Source organism: Heptranchias perlo, chromosome 1 (assembly GCF_035084215.1).
Source record: "Heptranchias perlo isolate sHepPer1 chromosome 1, sHepPer1.hap1, whole genome shotgun sequence".
NCBI lineage: Eukaryota > Metazoa > Chordata > Chondrichthyes > Hexanchiformes > Hexanchidae > Heptranchias > Heptranchias perlo.
Window position 1 is genome coordinate 193,710,367 of NC_090325.1, and position 19,098 is coordinate 193,729,464.

At 43.0% G+C, this 19,098-nt stretch overlaps 2 protein-coding genes across 2 annotated transcripts in view; one reads left to right on the forward strand and one right to left on the reverse strand.

Annotated features, from left to right (window-relative positions):
• metap1 (methionyl aminopeptidase 1) overlaps positions 1–4,017 on the forward strand; it is a 37,240-nt gene extending 33,223 nt beyond the window's left edge. Inside the window, exon 11 of the mRNA XM_067994503.1 lies at positions 325–4,017. Coding sequence (XP_067850604.1) covers positions 325–491 — 167 coding nt within the window. The 3' untranslated portion in view covers positions 492–4,017. The remainder of the gene's footprint in view (positions 1–324) is intronic.
• A 2,304-nt stretch (positions 4,018–6,321) lies between these two features.
• Positions 6,322–19,098, reverse strand: part of LOC137330524 (alcohol dehydrogenase class-3) — a 28,579-nt gene continuing 15,802 nt past the window's right edge. The window contains exons 6-9 of the mRNA XM_067994504.1: positions 16,017–16,277; positions 13,848–13,983; positions 12,100–12,238; positions 6,322–6,588 (exon numbers count right to left, since the gene is read on the reverse strand). Coding sequence (XP_067850605.1) covers positions 6,564–6,588; positions 12,100–12,238; positions 13,848–13,983; positions 16,017–16,277 — 561 coding nt within the window. The 3' untranslated portion in view covers positions 6,322–6,563. The remainder of the gene's footprint in view (positions 6,589–12,099; positions 12,239–13,847; positions 13,984–16,016; positions 16,278–19,098) is intronic.

Genomic DNA, 19,098 nt, shown 5'->3' on the forward strand with positions numbered 1-19,098 from the left:
GGCAAAAGAACCAGGGGGGGAGATGAGGAGTTGTTATGATCTGGAATGCGCTGCCTGAAAGGGCGGTGGAGGCAGATTCAATAATAACTTTCAAAAGGGAATTGGATAAAAATACTTGAAAAGGAAAAGTTTGCAGGGCTATGGAGGAACGAGCAAGGGAGGGAAAGGGACTAATTGGATAGCTCTTTCAAAGAGCTGGCACAGGCACGATGGGCCGAATGGCCTCATCCTGTGCTGTGCGATTCTATGATTTACTGTAGCTATCCGTACAAGTAATTTGAATTTTTATTTTAAATCTCTAAACGTTTTATTTTTGCATCTCAGGGGCTTGGCACGATGAGACCTGGCCAGACAGCTGGACTGCAGTAACTAAAGATGGCAAGCGTTCTGCACAGTTTGAGCACACCCTTCTGGTCACCGAGACCGGCTGTGACATCTTGACACGACGTCTGGAGGACAATGGCCGTCCTTATTTTGCATCGCAGTTGTAGCCTGGCGGTACCTCCCTAAGCTGTTGTTCGCACGGGGCAGCCCCCTCGATGTCTTCACCTGGAGTTCGATAAATGCCTAAAGGCACTGATTTATTTTAATTTTAATTTTTTTTTGTTTTTTGGATGCACGAAAGCAACCTGTTTGCAATATGTCGTCTTGTCCTGTTCCTCCTCCTCCTCCTCCCCCCAGAGTGCCTCTGGTCGTAATGGCAATTCTTACTACTTATATCTTAAATGTTTCTTAATAGAATAAAATTTGTGGCTTCTAACTAGATTGTGGGCTATTGTAAAAAGAAAAAAAAAAGTGAAATTGTTACTAGCTGTTATTAAATTAGCTGGTAAATTTCCTCCGAGAATTCTTGTTGTGGACATGTGTGTGTCTGAAAATGATAGAAAAGGACAATGATGACTCAAAAGAGAAACACATTTATTATATAAACTTAGCTGGTTAGAGATTCTTTCTAATCAAATGACTTCAAATGCTTGGGTGATTTTATTCATACCATTAATAGAAAATATTCAACACCGTCATAAGAATTTATTTTTTTTGCCCAAGTTGACAATTATATTTACTTTGTACCCTGATTAGACAAGCTGTAAGTTTTTTTAAAAAATTAAATTAGTAAATGTCTTTTTTTCTGATAGTTTAAATGCTGGTCATAATGTTGGTGCATTGTTATTGGTAAGTTAAGGCTTGGGATATGGTAGAGTGGGATTTTGTGTTTCTTTTTAAACATTGCCTTTTAATCTTGACCATATTGCTGAGACTGAAAATCAAATTAGACCACACTACTTGCATAGATTGCTGTTTGCACTGCCCTTTTATTATAAGTGCAGAACTTTCCCTTGTAAATGCCCAGAACTGTAAATACCATTAGAAAAACTTAGCACTACTTTGGTTAAGTATCGGTATACCTGCAGTATAAGTGGTACTTTGAATTGAAGGTGAGTTAGAAAGGATAATTGCTTCCTCAATCTGTGACTTAAGCAAGATTTTTTATTTGTGTGGTGGTAGAAAAGGCACAGTAAGATTGAATGGCAAAATTGCCATATTGTGTGCTTTATATCAGTCTGTCAGTGTTAACTTGAATAGAGCTGAATACCAAAACAGATTGGAGAAACTGACTTTTCTTGAACAGTTATCAGGCTAATCGACAGTTACTCGTTCTTTATGAATTGCGTTCTTGGCTTTGGCTGGTTACCACATGAAAGCCCGCTGTTTCCTGATTTAACGTGACTGTCTCTACAGTGAAAGAATTAGCCCTTTTTCCTCTCATAAAATGAAGCCTCTTGGAAACCTACATGCCCAGTTATGACACTGGTAACTTGGGTCCAATTCCGATCAATTGTATGTCAGGCATAGCGAGAAGTCATTGAAAAATTCCTCTCTCCGATTTCTCTACTTAGCCTTCCTCTCCCAAATGTGGCAACTCTTACTGGGTTAGGTTCCATGGGCCACTGCTGCAGACTTCCTTGTCTCTTTCCCCCCCCCCCCCTTAATTCCTTCTGCTTTGCCTCACCTATGTTTGCTGAGGCTCCTGTTCTTGCAATTGCCCGGCTGCAGCTGTAATGAGTTAGCCTGTTAAATTGACCTTATCCCATTTGACTTCTTTTTAGGGGATTGGAACAAGATAACTTTTGTTAAAATCTTTTTATATATATATATATATATACATAAAAAGATTTTATATATATATATATATATATATATATATATAAAAAAAACAAACATCTGAGTGTGAGAATTATAGTTGCCAGTTATAGTGGTGCTAGAGTATGATCTGAAGGAGGGCACCAGGAGATTCTCACCCACTCCCCACCCTCCAAATTATTGGAACATTGTCCTGAAGAGCTCTTTTTAAAAAAAAAAATAACAAGGGCAAGAGTGAAGAAGGTCCATCTGGGTGAAACTTGGGAGTGAGCAGCAATTGCAGCTCAGCCTGTGCTGTAAATGGTGCAGTACTATAATGTGTGTCACTAGGTGGACCTGTAATATTAATAAAGGTAAATTGTATATAATGGTAGGGGGTGGGGAAGGAAGGAAATCTGATGCATTTGCTTAGATCAGGATAAATATTTAACGTTACAGGTTCGTTAGCCCTTGACAGCAGGATTTGGACATTTCCTGACTTGCCATCGTTTAACTGAAATATAAAACACCATACCTGTCGTTGGAAACATAAGTGTCTTTATTCTGCTGCTCCTATCAATTGTGACACTTAACCTGGACTGCAATCCAGGGCAGGCAAGGTTGAACAAGTTTAGGAAGTTTCTGCGAGTAACTGGATACCCAAAGCTTTCCTATGTTTTAAGTTTCTTGTTGGTTTGATGGCCTTAGTAATGTCACACAGGGAAGTTTAATGTGCTCTTATAAGTCACCCTTTACTTTAGGACTGTGTTTTGTTAAGACTTTCTATTGCCAATCACCCAATGCCCATTATCCTTTTGTTTTCCTAAGTCCTCCTTGAAGCTTTGGCTGTGCCAGAGATCAGTCAATCTTGACCTGGGTATAGGACTTCAGATGACGACCTTGTACTGGGCAGTTCCCCACAGCTTTGACAAATATGAGTTGGGACTAGCTCAGGATTGTGTCTTTGTACTTCAGCTTTTTTTTTTGTTCTGCTGAAGATAGGATTGCCTTGAAATGCAGATTGCTTCCTACAGTTGTCCCAAGGACGAAGTAGTTGACCCTTTTCTGACGCAGCTGTACCGCTTGCGGGAGTTGTTTTGGGGTATGGAATCGCCACTTAGCTGTAAACTAAAGTTTAAAAAAAAAATGGGTTCAAGTACATAACCTCTATGGTTGTAATAATAAAGGTTGACAGCTTTCAGGAAGATGTCTTGCTACAGGGGGTTGGTACAAGGCAATGGGCAATCATTGTCCCAAATTTGACAAGGTTTGTGTCGGTTTAGTTAGTGATGAATTCGCAAGTGAAACGTGCATTTTGTTCACGTGTGTGTCAACACTATGAGTTAGTTGCTGCGTTTTTAACTAGCACAGTAATGCTTTGATTCACTGAAGGAATTTCAAACTCTGCATGTGTGCGTGCCGTGCACATCCACTGTACGAAAAGGTACACATGGGTTTTAATATTTTTAAGATATCAGCTATGATTCTCAGGTTACATTCACCACTATTACTAGAAATAAAATGTTTTGTAATAAAAGTAACAGTGGGCCGAGCAAAGTGACCTTTTGTTCTTCCCTCCTCTCTTTCCGCCCCCCCCCGCAATCTTATGAATATATTACAATCTAAAGTTTACATCAAGTTGACAACTTCATGTGCATCTAGTCATTTTATATCTGTTTTTTTCCCTACCACCAGTAGTAGAATTTGTAATTTCTTTGCATTTAACTCTTGGTGCTGAGATCTGATGTCTTGGCTGTGTTTTCTGAACCGAAGATGATTGATGGCTCCATATATTATAAATAAACTATATTGAACAGTCTAAAAGAACTGCCACTGAAATAAGCCATGTTGAGTTTTATATAATGTGATGTGCAAACAATAAATGAGTTACACATTTTTGTCGTATCATTTTTTTTTTAGCTTGTCTGAGAGAACGCATGTCTAAAAATACATTTGGTTTGCTTATTTATCAATCCCAGCTGTAGGCGACTGACAAATGCTTTAATAGGCAAGGGTATTAAGGAGTATGAAACCAAGGTGGGTAAATGGAGTTGAGATACAGATCAGCCATGATCTAATTGAATGCCAGAACAGTAATGCACCTATGACAATTCACACATATAGGAACTGGAGTGGGCCAAACTGCTGTAGGTATGAGAAAAACAATTTACCATTCACTTCATCTAGTGTTGGTTACTGGGTCGAATACACATTTCCAGGTAGTTGGGATGTTTTGTGTGTTGAATTTAATAGCAACATCTTATTAAATTATTTATAAGCAAACAGCTCTACATAGAATAATGCATGAAACTCCCTATAAATAATATTTTCTGACTTATCATGAGAAACATCACTGGAGTTTCTTGTATTTTTAATGTCAGGAAAGATGGTATTAATGCAGAATCATTCCTAGACCAAAACATGTGTATGGAACTCTGTATATAGTTCACTTGGGCTGTTACTGCTTCAAAGTTGAGGAGGTTGGTCCAGCAGAATAATCATCTGAATCCATATTGACTTTATTATACAGAGAATTCTCAAGTTTATTCCTGATAAATTACATTTGTTGCTTATATCAGTTCTGTTACCAATCTACTGGTAATTCCTCAGTGCCCTCACAGCTCTTCCCTAGCCCTCTTAGTTCTCTGGGATAAATGTCATCTATCCCCACTGATTTGTTTGTTTTTGAGCCCTTGGAGAGGGTAATTTGCTCATATCTTCCCTGGTGAATACTTGGAAGTAGTAATCATTCAGAATATTTACTGTTGTTCTAATCTGGTTTGCATCTTTCATAGTTTTCACCTCTGACTGCCCTAGCACCAGAGATTTACAAGCAGCTCACACTCCACTTGACCGTGACATAAATCAGACTTTGCTGCCTTAGAGAGAAGGGCAAATTAAACAGCAGCAGCAGAATACATTAATAGCATATGAAAAACACCACTGGTGTTTGAAATCAGGGTCCAAGTAATCTTTTCTATTAAATTATTCATGTTACCAGCTAGAATGGATTTGAAAGTACTGCACCGTGACTTTAATACAGCTTAGTAAGTTATTGTTCCCAGGTTGCAACAGTGACTACACTTCAAAAAGTACTTCATTGGCTGTAAAGTGTTTTGGGATGTCCTGAGGTTGTGAAAGGTGCTATAGAAATAAATTAATTTTTTTTCTTTTACTGGCTTCTTGTTTGGACATGTTAGCTGCCTGGGTTTCACTAATACATAAACATGAAAGGATGTGTGTGGATTTAACCAGAGTGACAACACACTTTATTCTTTCAATAGGTTCTCATCCGGAAGAACCTATAGGATGTAATCCTCCTCCCTTATCCTGGACAGCTGCCTATATCAGCCCAGTGGCACTGACCATTTGCCATCACCATAGGCGTCGATTGCAAAGGTGCCATTTAAACTGCATTGAGTGCTGGCTATTTCAGGCTGTGCGATCACCTGTCATTAAGTCCTAACCCCTCCCCAACTGCGAGTCCAAACAAGTGACATTGACTGTATATTGAGAAGCAGTTTCCCTGTCCAATAGACTTATCAGTAACCAACACGTAAGAGTTCTCATGAAATGGGAGGTTATTGGGAATGTGACAACTCTTATTACAGTTTGCTCCAGATTCAGGGACACCTTCTGTCTGCCCCCATCACAGTCTAAACCGCCACTTAAAACGGTTCCAGGGCTTTAATCTCAGCAAAGTTGACTGGATCCTTTGGTGTACTGACTGCTGACACAAAGGCCCCCTCATCAACATTGGAATAAATTGTTTTGCAGAAAAGCTAGGGTAAGCAAATGCTTGTCAATAATATTTGCTCTTACGCTACGGGGCTATTAGAGAGTCCGATAGGTTTACCATTCACCACATATAGTGGGCAAATTGCGTTGGGGGGCTGTACTGGCAGCTTCTGGGGGGATTACTGGTCCGCATTGTATTCCAATCCACTTTAACATAAATAAGGAGCAGGAACTTCTGTTTTTGAGTCTCAAGCGACTCAGCTAGGAATATAGGGAACAGGAGTAGACCATTCAGCCCCTCAAGCCTGTTCCGCTATTCAATTAGATCATGGCTGATCTGTATCTTAACTCCGTCTACCCGCCTTGGTTCCATAACCCTTAATGCCCTTGCCTAACAAAAAAATATCAATCTCAGTTTTGAGTTCAATTCAATGCTGTCATGGAACAAAGTAAAGAGTGAGATTTTTTGTTTAGTTTTCACAAATTAGTTTAATTTGAAGTGCGCACAACAGAAGCTAAACAGTTACTGATTGGGTTAAGAATACAGGCGTACTGAAACAGATGACAAAATATCATTAAAGTACATTGAACTGTATGAAATGCTTACAAAATTAAAGTGTTTGAAGCAATTTTCAAAACGCTTCCTTCCGCACTGAAATAAGTCTCCACTGGGCAGGTAAGGCACCGGTCTCCAGTCATCGAGCTCAAAACAAGAGGACACTGCGGATACTTCAAACAAAAAAAAAAGAAAATGAAGTTAATAATCATAGATAAGATAAACAAACAACTAAAGTACAATCTCAGGTTTAAAGTTGAATTACTTTTACTTTTATCCCCCTGCCAGTGATCACGCAAAGTTAAAATATTGGGTGGATTGAGCAGTGGACTTGTACATTAAGACTGGCCCTGCAAACTGTAAAGCCTGTGAGCCACTCTCATTTTGTACCCATTAAAAGTCATATTTTAAAAGATGCAGTTTGAGATTTAACAGTTCGACACTGCACCATTTCCTCTTCCATTTCAAGAGTAGGCACTTGAGATCAGGGGTACGAGCAGTCAGACCTCCACTGTCAACTGGTGTCTGTCTCCAAAAATCAACGTTTCAACCTGTTTTCAGCAACCAAATTCCTCAGTAGTCCATACCACAAGGAAGCAATACACTATCATTTTCACTTAGATTATAATGAAAAGGCGATCTCTCTGCTACAATTTACTAAATCACAGCGTAGTTCTGCTCGCTCAACAGTTTAACAGCAGTTATTGTAAATCCCCCTTTGATCGGGTAGCTAGACCTTTCTGCAAACTGCCACGAAAAAGATGCATCCTACAAGAATAATTATCCTACTTGCAGTAATCTTGTATTTAACATAAGCTCACACTACACAATAATAACTTGCATTTATATAGCGCCTTTAACGTAGTAAAACGTCCCAAGACGCTTCACTGGTGCGATTATCAAACAAAATTTGACAAGGAGATATTAGGACAGGTAACGAAAAGCTTGGTTAAAGTAGGTTTAAAGGAGTGACGTAAAGGAGAGAGGTAGAGAGGGGTTTAGGGAGGGAATTCCAGAGCTTAGGGGCCCAGGCAGCTGAAGGCACGGCCGCCAATGGTGGAGCGAAGAAAATTAGGGATGCGCAAGAGGCCAGAATTGGAGGAGCGCAGAGATCTCGGAGGGTTGTAGGAGATTACAGAGATAGGAAGGGGCAAAGCCATGGAGGGATTTGAAAACCAGGATGAAAATTTTACAATCAATGCGTTGCTGGACTGGGAGCCAATGTAGGTCAGCGAGCACAGGGGTGATGGGTGAACGGGACTTGGGAATATTGAACTTAGTTCCACTTCTGCATGGTAAATCCATTAACTTGCATTTATGTAGTGCCTTTAATGTGGAAAAATATCCCAAAGCATTTCACAGATCAGTAAAAGAAAATTGGCGCTGTGATATTAGGAAGTGTGATTAAAAACATGGTCAAAGAGGTGAGTTTTAAAGAGGGTCTTAAACATGGAGCAGCAGAGGGATTTAGGGAGGGAATTCCCAAGCTTGGGACCTAGGCAGCTAAAAGCACAGCCGCCAGTGGTAGAGCAAAGGGGATGCACAAGAGGCCAGAGTCGGAGGAACAGATATCTCCGGGGGTCATAGGGCTGGAGGAGGTAGAGAGATTGGGAGGAAGAGGCCACGGAGGAATTTAAAGACGCAAATGTTTATCTGAAGCATTGGGGGACCTGGAGTCGTTGTAGTTCAGCAAGGACAGAGGTGATGGGCGAGTGGGACTTGGTACAATATAGGATACGGGCAACAGTGTCTTTGAATGGACTGAAGTTTATGGAGTGTGGAAGATGGGGTTCCGACCAGGAGAGCATTGGAATAGTCGAGTCCGGAGGTGAAAAAGGCATAGATGAGGGTTTCAGTGACTGATGGGCTGGGGCAGGGGTGGACGATATTACAGAGGTGGACGATATTACAGAAGTGGAATTAGGCAGTCTTTGAGATGAAGAGGACATGGGGTTGGAAGCTCAGCTCGGAGTCAAATAAAACACCGTCTATGAGCAGTCGAATTCAGCCCGAGACGGTGGCTGATAATGTTGGTTTTGAAAGGGAGGGAGACAGTGCCTGAGGAGAGGACGCCATTTACAATGTCAGCTAGCATGGTAATCTGGACGGGAAGTTGGATGGTCAGCAGTTTAGTGGGAATGGGGTCAAGGGAGCAGGAGGTGGGTCTCATGGACAAGATGAGCTTGGAGAGGGCACGAGGGGATATGGGAGGGAAACCAGAGAGAGACAGGGGTTGATGAGCAAGGAGAAGTGGGGGGGGAAGCAGCAAAGGCAACTGAACAGTCGGTCTCAATCTTAGACAAAGCAGCCCACGAACTCTTCGCACATGTTGAAGTAGAGAGTGGAAGAGCGGAAGAGAGAGGGGTTTAAGGAGGCAGTCGGTAGTGTAGAAAAGAAGCCAGGGATCATCTTTGTTCTCCAAGATGATCCTGGAGTAGTGGGCAGTTTTGGCAGAGGAGAGCGAGGCCAGATGGTGCTTGATGCAGTCCAGCCAGCTCTAGGAACGTAGGAATTCGAGATCTGAAACGGTAGCTGCCTGAGGGGCTGCAAAAATTTAAATCTTCAACACAAGAATTTTTTTTTTTTTTAAAATGAGTCATTTAAAAATGAGTAATTTTTCCGCCCTGATCATTAAATAGGAGATTACATCACAATGAAAGCACTTCTGCTTCACATTGTGCAAGAATCACTTGGTGTGTAAATAACGAATTACATCGAGACTACAGCACGGAAACTGGCCATTCGGCCCACCTGGACTATGCCGGCCCTTATGCTCCACACGAGCCTCCTTCCCACCTTATTTCATCTCACCCTATCAGCATAACCTTCTATTCCTTTCTCCCTCGTGTGCTTATCTAGCTTCCCCTTAAATGCATGTTTTACTCCTTGTGGTAGCGAGTTCCACATTCTCACCACTCTCTGGGTAAAGAAGTTTCTCCCGAATTCCCTATTGGATTTATTAGTGCCTATCTTATATTTATGGCCCCTAGTTTTGGACAACACCACAAGTGGAAACATCGTCTCCACGTCTACCCTATCAAACCCTTTCATAATCTTAAAGACCTCTATCAGGTCACCCCTCAGACTTCTCTGAGGGAAAAGAGCCCCTCTGACGAATACTTTTAGGTTTGTTTGGGGAGCAGCAAGTGTTTAAATATTAGCAAGGGCAGAGGCCCATTAACAGCTTGTCAAATACAGAGGCTCCATTCATTCCAACCTTGTTCAAATGGATCAGTCGGAATAATAAAATCATAATTAACATGAGGAATTGGGTGGGCACCCTGCAGGTGTTCCTGTGGCTTAGGAACAGGAGGAGGCCATTCAGCCCCTCGAGCCTGTTCCACCATTCAATTAGATCATGGCTGATCGGTATCTTAACTCCATCTACCCGCCTTGGTTCCGTAACCCTTGATACCCTTACCGAACAAAAATGGATCAATCTCAGTTTTGAAATTTTCAGCCTCAACAGTTTTTTTTGGGGGGGGGGGGGGGGGGGGGGAAAGGGGGGGGTTCCAGATTTCCACTCCCCGTTGTGTGAAGAAGTGCTTCCTGATGTCGCTCCTGAACGGCCTAGCTCTAATTTTAAGCTCTAGTGATGGACGGATGGCCAGCCAGCCGTGCACCAGATACAAAGACAAATTCAGATGGTCACCAAGTACTTCCTGTAAGGGCGGATCACTCAGGCTGAGAATCAAATGCGGCGTTCTGTCTCATCATTGACCAGAATTTCACAGAGAGCCCCCGCACTAATGCGATCTCCAGCTTTTAACCGATCGGACATCAGACCCATGTGTTCTGGAAAACTGTCAACCGCCATCTTTTCCAGGTTACAGCGAGTTCCATCGAAACTACAGCACAGAAACAGGCCCAACTGGTCTATGCCGGCGTTTATGCTCCACACGAGCCCCTTCCCTCCCTACTTCATCTCACCCGATCAGCATATCCTTCTATTCCTTTCTCCCTCATGTGTTTATCCAGCTTCCCCTTAAATGTATCTATTCTATTCGCCTCAACTACTCCTTGTGGGAGCGAGTTCCACATTCTCACCACTCTCTGGGTAAAGAAGTTTATCCTGAATTCCCTATTGGATTTATTGGTGATTATCTTATATTTATGGCCCATAGTTTTGGACTCCCCCACAAGTGGAAACATCTTGTCTACGTCTACCCCATCAAACAAACCCTTTCATTATCTTAAAAAGACCTCCATCGGGTCACCCCCTCAGTCTTCTCTTTTCTAAGGGGGGGGGGGGGGGGGGAAATCCCAGCCTGGGTTAAATCAAATAAGGATCAATAATAGCCCACCCAGCATTGTCTCAAATTCCACTGGCACAGCGTTGAAAGTGACTCAACCCACCACATCCTCCCTTGTGCTTCACTGACGGAATTCAGGGCTTTGGATGGAGTTCTGTGAACGGCTTTGAGAATTGAAGAGTGTTTTTTTTTTGAATGAAATACCAGGATCACCTTTTCTTTTAAAGCATGCCTTTCATGAAACTTCTGTTTTGTCTCTGATCTCTTAATTTTCTTAAAAAAGGTTTATCTTTCCTTTCCAACCCCCACTAAAATGTCTAACTTTATTTTTTTTAAAAATTTGCTCTTACTTCCCCTCATAATCTCTTCTGGTTTTCAACGCAGGTTTCAACTTTGATGCTCTTTGGTAGCACTCTCACCTCTGAGTCATAGGTTCAAGCCCCACTCCTGAGACTTGAGCATAAAATCTAGGCTGACGCTCCCAGTGCAGTACTGAGGGAGTGCTGCACTGTCGGAGGTGCCGTCTTTCAGATGAGACGTTAAACCGAGGTCCTGCCTGCCCTCTCAGGTGTATGTAAAAGAGCACATGGCACTATTTCAAAGAAGAGCAGAAGAGTTCTCCCCGGTGTCTTGGCCAATATTTATCCCTTAACCAATATTGTTAAAACAGATTATCTGGTCATTATCACATTGCTATTTGTGGGACCTTGCTGTGCGCAAATTGGCTGCCGCATTTCCTACATTGCAACAGTAACTGCACTTCAAAAGTACTTAATTCGCTGTAAAGCGCTTTGGGATGTGCTGAGGTCATGAAAGGCACAATATAAATGCAAGTATTTCTTTCTTTCGATGAGTGGTATCAAATGTACGCATCTGAAAGTCGGTCTGAACAGTTGTAGCTAACTCTACTCAGTATCCCCATCGAGTTAAATCTCATGGTTCAAACATGGCCTTCCGTTAGAGTCACCGCAGGTAGAAACATCACAGTCCTACAAATCACAATTACCCTGACTTTAAACCAAGATCTTCTCTCCTCCCCCCAGCAAATCGGAGATTCCAAATACAAGTACTCTGCCTTTGCACTATAACATGCGCCTTGTTTGAATCTTTGATTGATTGTGTCATTTAACCCCCAGAAAGCACTCGTGGTTCCAGAATGGTGACCTGCAACCAGGGAGGTTGGGGAAAGGACGTCAAGTTCCTGGGAGAAGCAGAGAACTCTGAGGCAGGCACAAAATAAATTCCCATCCTATTGGGAGGGGGGTTTAAACTCGATGTCAGGCCTCACTTGTCTGGTTTAAGTAAGATGGTAATTAAAAACTAAGGCATTCTGCCCAATCCCATTACTGCTTTGGTTAATCTGGAAACGTTGGGACAAAATTATCTCTGTAAAACAACCGACCAGTTAAAAACAGACGAAATAAAATCTACCTCTTCCCAGTGTGCATCAGATCAAAACTCTCATTGATCTGGTCAAATGGGAGCGTGTGAGTCACGAACTCGTCCACCTTCATTTTCTTCGCCATGTATTCTTTCACGAGCTTCGGTACACTTTCCACGCTCTTCCATCCTGACCAATAAAAGGGCAAACGTGATCAATACAACCTCGACGGCAAATTATCTGGAATGCGCTGCCTGAAAGGGCAGTGGAAGCAGATTCAGCAGTAACTTTCAAAAAGGGCAATTGGATAAACACTTGAAAAGGAAAATTTTGCAGGGCCACGGAGAAAGAGGGACTAATCGGGTAGCTCTTTCAAAGAGCCGGCACAGGCGCGATGGGCCGAATGGCCTCCTCCTGTGCTGTAAGATTCTATGAATTATCGTTGTACATCTTCAAAAATGTCCTTTTCTCTTCCCCCACTCACACTGTGTTTTTGTCCGTCATGATAACCCAACGTAAACCAATAAAACAGAGTTAACAGGCTGGTGAGCAGGCTTTTCATTAACCAAGTGGGCATTTAAAGAGTAAAATTAACCAAATCGGAACACGAGGTGGAAAAATTATTTTATAAAAGGTACGGATCAAAATGACTGCAGAGTAAGATCTTAAATTAAACATATGGTTTTAAATATAAATTTAAGCACAGATACTATCCTCTTATGGCAAGGGAGGCTAAGCAGTCTCTCTCTGCGGTCAAAGTGCCTCCAACAACACATGGCTGGGATTGAATGCGCGGAACTAAGTTAACCCTCCGCGGCAAGAATTGGTAACCAGGTCCAGTCTGGTTCACTAATTGAACCTGGAGTAGAAAAACAGTTATTACTCGGAGTACAGTGAACAATTCGGGTCTCCATATTATAAAAAGGATATAAAAGCACTGGAGAAGGTGCAAAAAAGATTTACAAGGACGATGCCAGAAGTGAGAGATTATAACTATCAGGAAAGATTGAACAGGCTGGGGCTCTTTTCTCCATAAAGGAGAGGACTGGGGGGGGGGGGGTGGAAATAGAGGTCTTTAAGATTAGGAAATGGTTCGATAGGGTAGACGTAGAGATGTTGTTTCCACTTGCGGGGGAGACCAGAACTAGAGGCCATAAATACGATAGTCACCAATAGATCCAATAGGGAATTCAGGAGAAACTTCTTTACTCAGAGAGTGGTGAGAATGTGGAACTCACTACCACAAGGAGTAGCTGAGGCGGATAGCGTAGATGCCTTAAAGAGGAAGCTAGATAAACACATGAGGGAGAAAGGAATAGAAGGATAGGCTGATAGGGTGAGATGAAGTAGGGAGGGAGGAGGCTTGTGTGGAACAGAAACACCATCATGGACCTGTTGGGCCGAATGGCCTGTTCCGGGCTGTAAATTCGGTGTAGTTCTACATAATACTAGGGCACAGCGGAAGTTACAGTTGGTGAGTCAATGGGGGTGACAGCTGATTGTGGGGCCACGTAGGCAATCTAAAAAACAACACTGATTTAAGAGACCATCATTATGAGTGGTAATAAAGTGCTTTATGTCTAGAATGGTCTAACACCCCACTCCTTGTTCTTCCCTTCCCACACACGCACACACATATAATCTCTGACACACTGGGAATGAACGCTTTCTAAATGTAGTTTAGCATTTTTAGGACCGATTTTAGTTTGAAGTAACATGAAGCCATTTTTAATTGTTTTTTAAAAAAACACTAAATAAAGGCAAAAGGCGGCCACGAGTCGCAACGCACAGACTTTACCTCCGAACGCTGTTCCTTTCCACGTGCGACCAGTCACCAGTTGGAATGGCCGAGTTGCGATTTCGTGCCCTGCGGGTGCCACCCCTATGATTACGCTGGTTCCCCAGCCTTTATGACAAGCTTCCAGGGCAGCTCTCTACAAAGTTTTTTTTTTAGGTGGGTGAAGGGGGAGGGAAATAAGAGGGAGAGGGAGAAGGAAAAAAGGAGAGGGAGAAGAAGAACAAAAAAAGAGGAAAGGGAAATACAAACAAGTTTTAGGTCAAAACGCTCAAGATATTTACAACCAACCTACTACTACTACCACAACTTGCATTTATATAACACCTTTAACGTAGTAAATGTGTCCCCAGGAGCGATTATCAAACAATATTTGACACCGAGCCACATAAGGAGATAGTGGTAGGGAGGGAATTCCAGAGCTTAGGGCCCAGGCAGCTGAAGGCACGGCCGCCAATGGTAGAGCGATGGAAATCGGAGATGCGCAAGGGACCAGATTTGGAGGAGCGCAGAGATCTTGGAGGGTTGTAGGGTTACAGAGATAGGGAGGGGGCGAGGCCATGGAGGGATTTGAAAACAAGGATGAGAGTTTTAAAAGCGAGGCATTGCTTTTAAAACTCACGGGAGCCAATGTAGGTCAGCGAGCACAGGGGTGATGGGAGAACAGGACTTGGTGCGAGTTAGGATACGGGCAGCAGAGTTTTGGGTGAGCTCAAGCTTATGGAAGGTGCAAGGTGGGAGGCCGGCCAGGAGAACATTGGAATAGTCCAGTCTGGAGCTATCAAAGGCATGGATGAGGGTTCCAGCTGCAGATGAGCTGAGATGGGGCGGAGACAGGCGATGTTACGGAGGTGGAAGTAGGCGGTCTCGGTGACGGAGCAGACATGTGGTCGGAAGCTCAGCTCAGAGTCAAATAGAACGCCAAGGTAACGAATGATCTGGTTGACCCTCAGACAGCGGCCAGGGAGAGGGATGGAGTCGGGGAACGGAGTTTGTTGCGGGGACCGAAGACAATAGCTACAGTCTTCCCAATATTTTATTGTAGAAAATTTCTGCTCATCCAACACTGGATGTCGGACAAGCAGCACGACAAATCAGAGGCAGTGAAGGGGTTAAAGGGGTTAAGACCAACGATAGTGGGGTTAGAGAGCAGGGCATAATTGAACCAGGGCACGTGACATAATTCAGTCCCCATTTTACAGTCAGACATTCTACCCTTATTTTTATATAATACTTGGATTTTGTGTTAAAATTAATTAATGGATTTTATGGAAATATAGATTTTAAAAGCTGCAAATGTGCCGCACATTTCTTCTAGGCCAGTCCTGCATAAATTCCGGATGCACAACCTTTAGCCAAGAGAAACTTGATTGGCACCCCATCCACCACCAGCGCGCAGTGGCTGCAGTGTGTACCATCCACAGGATGCACTGCAGCAATTCGCCAAGGCTTCTTCGGGGGCACCTCCCAAACCCGCGACCTCTACCACCTAGAAGGATAAGAACAGCAGGCACGTGGGAACAACACCACCTGCACGTTCCCCTCCAAGTCACACACCATCCCGACTTGGAAATATATCGCCGTTCCTTCATCGTCGCTGGGTCAAAATCCTGGAACTCCCTTCCTAACAGCACTGTGGGAGAACCTTCACCACACGGACTGCAGCGGTTCAAGAAGGCGGCTCACCACCACCTTCTCAAGGGGCAATTAGGGATGGGCAATAAATGCCGGCCTCGCCAGCAACGCCCACATCCCATGAACGAATAAAGAAAAAACAATTTTGAAAAAGCAGATGAGGTTGGGGGTTAATTGCAAACTTCAAAACTGAGATTGATAGACTTTTGGTAGGGTATTAAGGGATATGGAAACACGGTGGGTAAATGGAGTTAAGATATTAAATTAGCCATGAATGATCTAATTGAATGGCGGAACAGGCTCAAGGGGCTGAATGGCTTCCTAATGTTCCTGTGTAATGGGAGAACCTTCACCACACGGACTGCAGCGGTTCTAGGCGGCAGCTCACCACCACCTTCTCAGAGGGCAATAAATGCCGGCCTTGCCACATCCCATGAATGAATACAAAAAAAAGCTTCACATCGTCGCACGTATACAAACATGCTGCCTGCGTATAACATTCACCGTAAAGTGACAGGAATTCCCGTCGGCACTCACCATGATAGTGACATTACCAATGCACTCAAAGGAGTAGTCCACGCCGCCGTCGGTTAATTCCACCAAAACTTCTTGAATGGGCTTTTCATAATCCTTGGGGTTGATGCATTCAGTCGCACCAAATTCCTTCGCCGTGGTGAACTTGTCTTTGTTGAGGTCAACCCCAATGATCCGGGTGGCACCGGCTACTTTACATCCCATAATGGTCGCAAGACCCACACCGCCCAGTCCAAACACAGCACAGGTGGAGCCCGGCTCAACCTGGAGTGCGGACAGTCGAAACAAACAAAGTCAGCTTGTTAAACGGACTGAAGAATTTATCCACCTCCCCAGGAACCTTTCTGAGACAGAATTATTCCCTCCCCCCCTGCACCCCCACCCCCCACACACAATGCCATTCTATTTCATAAGAGCGCACGAACAGTAATCAACGGGATTAAAACTCCCAAAACAAACGATACTGAAGTGTTGAACTTCAGAACATGGCCCGGTTAGTTGAGAGGTTTGCGATTAGGCGCGATACTTGGTGTATACTCTTCATTTGTGTCAGATTGACCTGGATTCAGCTAATTGGGAGTTTACATCGCATTTACTCACTGCCCGAACTCCAATCACTTAAGAGTCCCCACCACTCAAACCGCCCCACCCCCCACGTTTAAAATCGGACAATCGTTTAAATCTGGAAAAATGGCGCTAATCCAATTTCCGGTACTGTTATTGTCAATTACAAAGTCACCGCTTCCAGCGTCTTAAGTGCGCCGGCTATTCTCAGTAAGTAGATCGCAGCTCGTTACGGTGTATCTCTAAGTAAATCACATGACAATAACCCAACCAAGCTGTTCAGGTACGGCTAATCCAAACAGTTTTTAAAAAAATATAAAAATCGACAATTTATATCTTTGGAATTTGTTTGTTACCTGCTCTCCCAGCCGAGCTTCAGTGGAGTCCCAGCTTCTCCGCTGCTACTACTCCATTATTTAAGAAAGGTGAGAGAGAAAGAAACGAGGAAATTATAGACCTGTTAGTCTAACATCTGTTGTGGGGACGTTATTGGAATCTATAATTAAGGACAGTGTGACTGAGTACTTTGAGAAATTTGAGCTGATGAGAGCGCCAACATGGATTTGTAAAGGGTAGGTCATATCTGACGAACCTCAATTAATTTTTTGAGGAAGTAACTAAAAGTAGTAGACAGGGGAATGTCTATGGATGCAGTTTATATGGACTTCCAGAAGGCATTCGGCTAGGTTCCACGTAAGAGACTGTTAGCTAAAATTAAAGCTCATGGAATTGAAGGCAAATTATTAACCTGGTTAGGAGATTGGTTAAACGGTAGAAGACAGAGAGTAGGGATAATGGGTATGTACTCGAATTGGAAGGAAGTGACTAGTGGTGTCCCACAAGTATCTGTGCTGGGGCCTCAACTATTCACTATATTTACAAATTACTTAGATAACACAATGGAGGTGGCATAGTAAGTAGTGTAGATGGAAACATAAAATTACAAAGAGACATTGATAGATTAAGTGAGTGGGCAAAACAGTTGCTGATGGACTTCAATGCAAGTGGGTGAGGTCATCCATTTTGGACCAAAAAAGGATAGATCAGAGTATTTTTTAAATGGTGAAAAGCCAGGAACAGTGGATGTCGAAAGAGATTTAGGGGTCCATGTACACAGATCACTAAAATATAGTGGTCGGGTACAAAAAAAATCATCAAATAGGCTAATGGGATGTTAGCCTTTATATCTAGAGGGATAGACGATCAAGGGGAGGAGGTTTTGCTACAGCTATACAAAGCCCTGGTTAGACCACATCTGGAGTACTGTGTACAGTTCTGGGCACCGCACCTTAGAAAGGATATACTGGCCTTGGAAGGAGTGTTTTAAGCAGTGGGGACTGTAATATTAGATTGTTTCATTAACACACACGCAGATTTACAGTGGCAAAATGAGGGTAGATTTGTCCTAAAATTTGATTTCCATTTACCACTATCCCGAATCAGCACCAACAGGGACCAAACTCTGTATAACGGGATAATAGATACTGGTGCCCAATTTGATACAAGTCAGTATAAACTGGCTACATAACCTAAATTCCTGACACGCCATCCTTACTGCCCCCTTCCACAATGGCTGCTGATTGCAGTGGAGGGGAACGCTAACTTCATCCGATAGTTTCCTTAAGAAAGAAAACACAAGAATGCAGTGGAGCGAATATAAACTGTGAGCTCCAATAAATCTCTCAACACATGCGTTCTCAGTTTCATTGGTCCTACGCTTACGGGCTTAGAAAGGCAAGAAAAAGAAAAAGAAGAAATAAAAAGAGAAAACAAAAGAAAAAACTTGCATTTATATAGCACCTTTCACGATCTCAGGATGTCCCAAAGTGCTTTACAGCCAAGTATAGTGAAGTGTAATCACTGTTGTCATGTAGGAAACGCGGCAGCCTATTTGTGCACAGCAAGCTCCCACAAACAGTAATGAGATAAATGACCAGATGATATGTTTTTAGTGACCTTGGTTGAGGGATAAATATTGGCCAGAACACTGGGGAGAACTCCCCTGCTCTTCTTGGGAAAAAATGCCGTGGGATCTTTTACGTCCACCCGAGGGGGCCTTGGTTTAACATCTCATCCAAAAGACAGCACCTCCGACAACGCAGCACTCCCTCGGTACTGTACTGGGAGTGCCGGCCTAGATCTTTTGCTCAAGTCTCTGTGTTGGAACTTGAATCCACGACCTTCTGACTCGGGAGTTGAGATTGCTACTACTGAGCCAGATTGACGTAACTTATCACCTGAGCTTCTCAATGTAACAAAAAAAATTCTAATCCTAGATCGTTATAGCAGGCCTTACTGTCAACAGACTATGAGAGGGAATGTGAATTAAAACTATTTACAGTACACCAGTCTGTGATTTAAGTTAAACTCTGCCACGCAATGCTGCAACTTTGAAGTGGGATTGGACTGAACAGACAAACAAATTTGGATTTTAGACTATCCATTCGTGCGCAATCAGCCTGTAAACAAGATTGTAGACCTTCTAGTGACATAGAAAGTACTTTTAGTGTAGCTCGTGGAA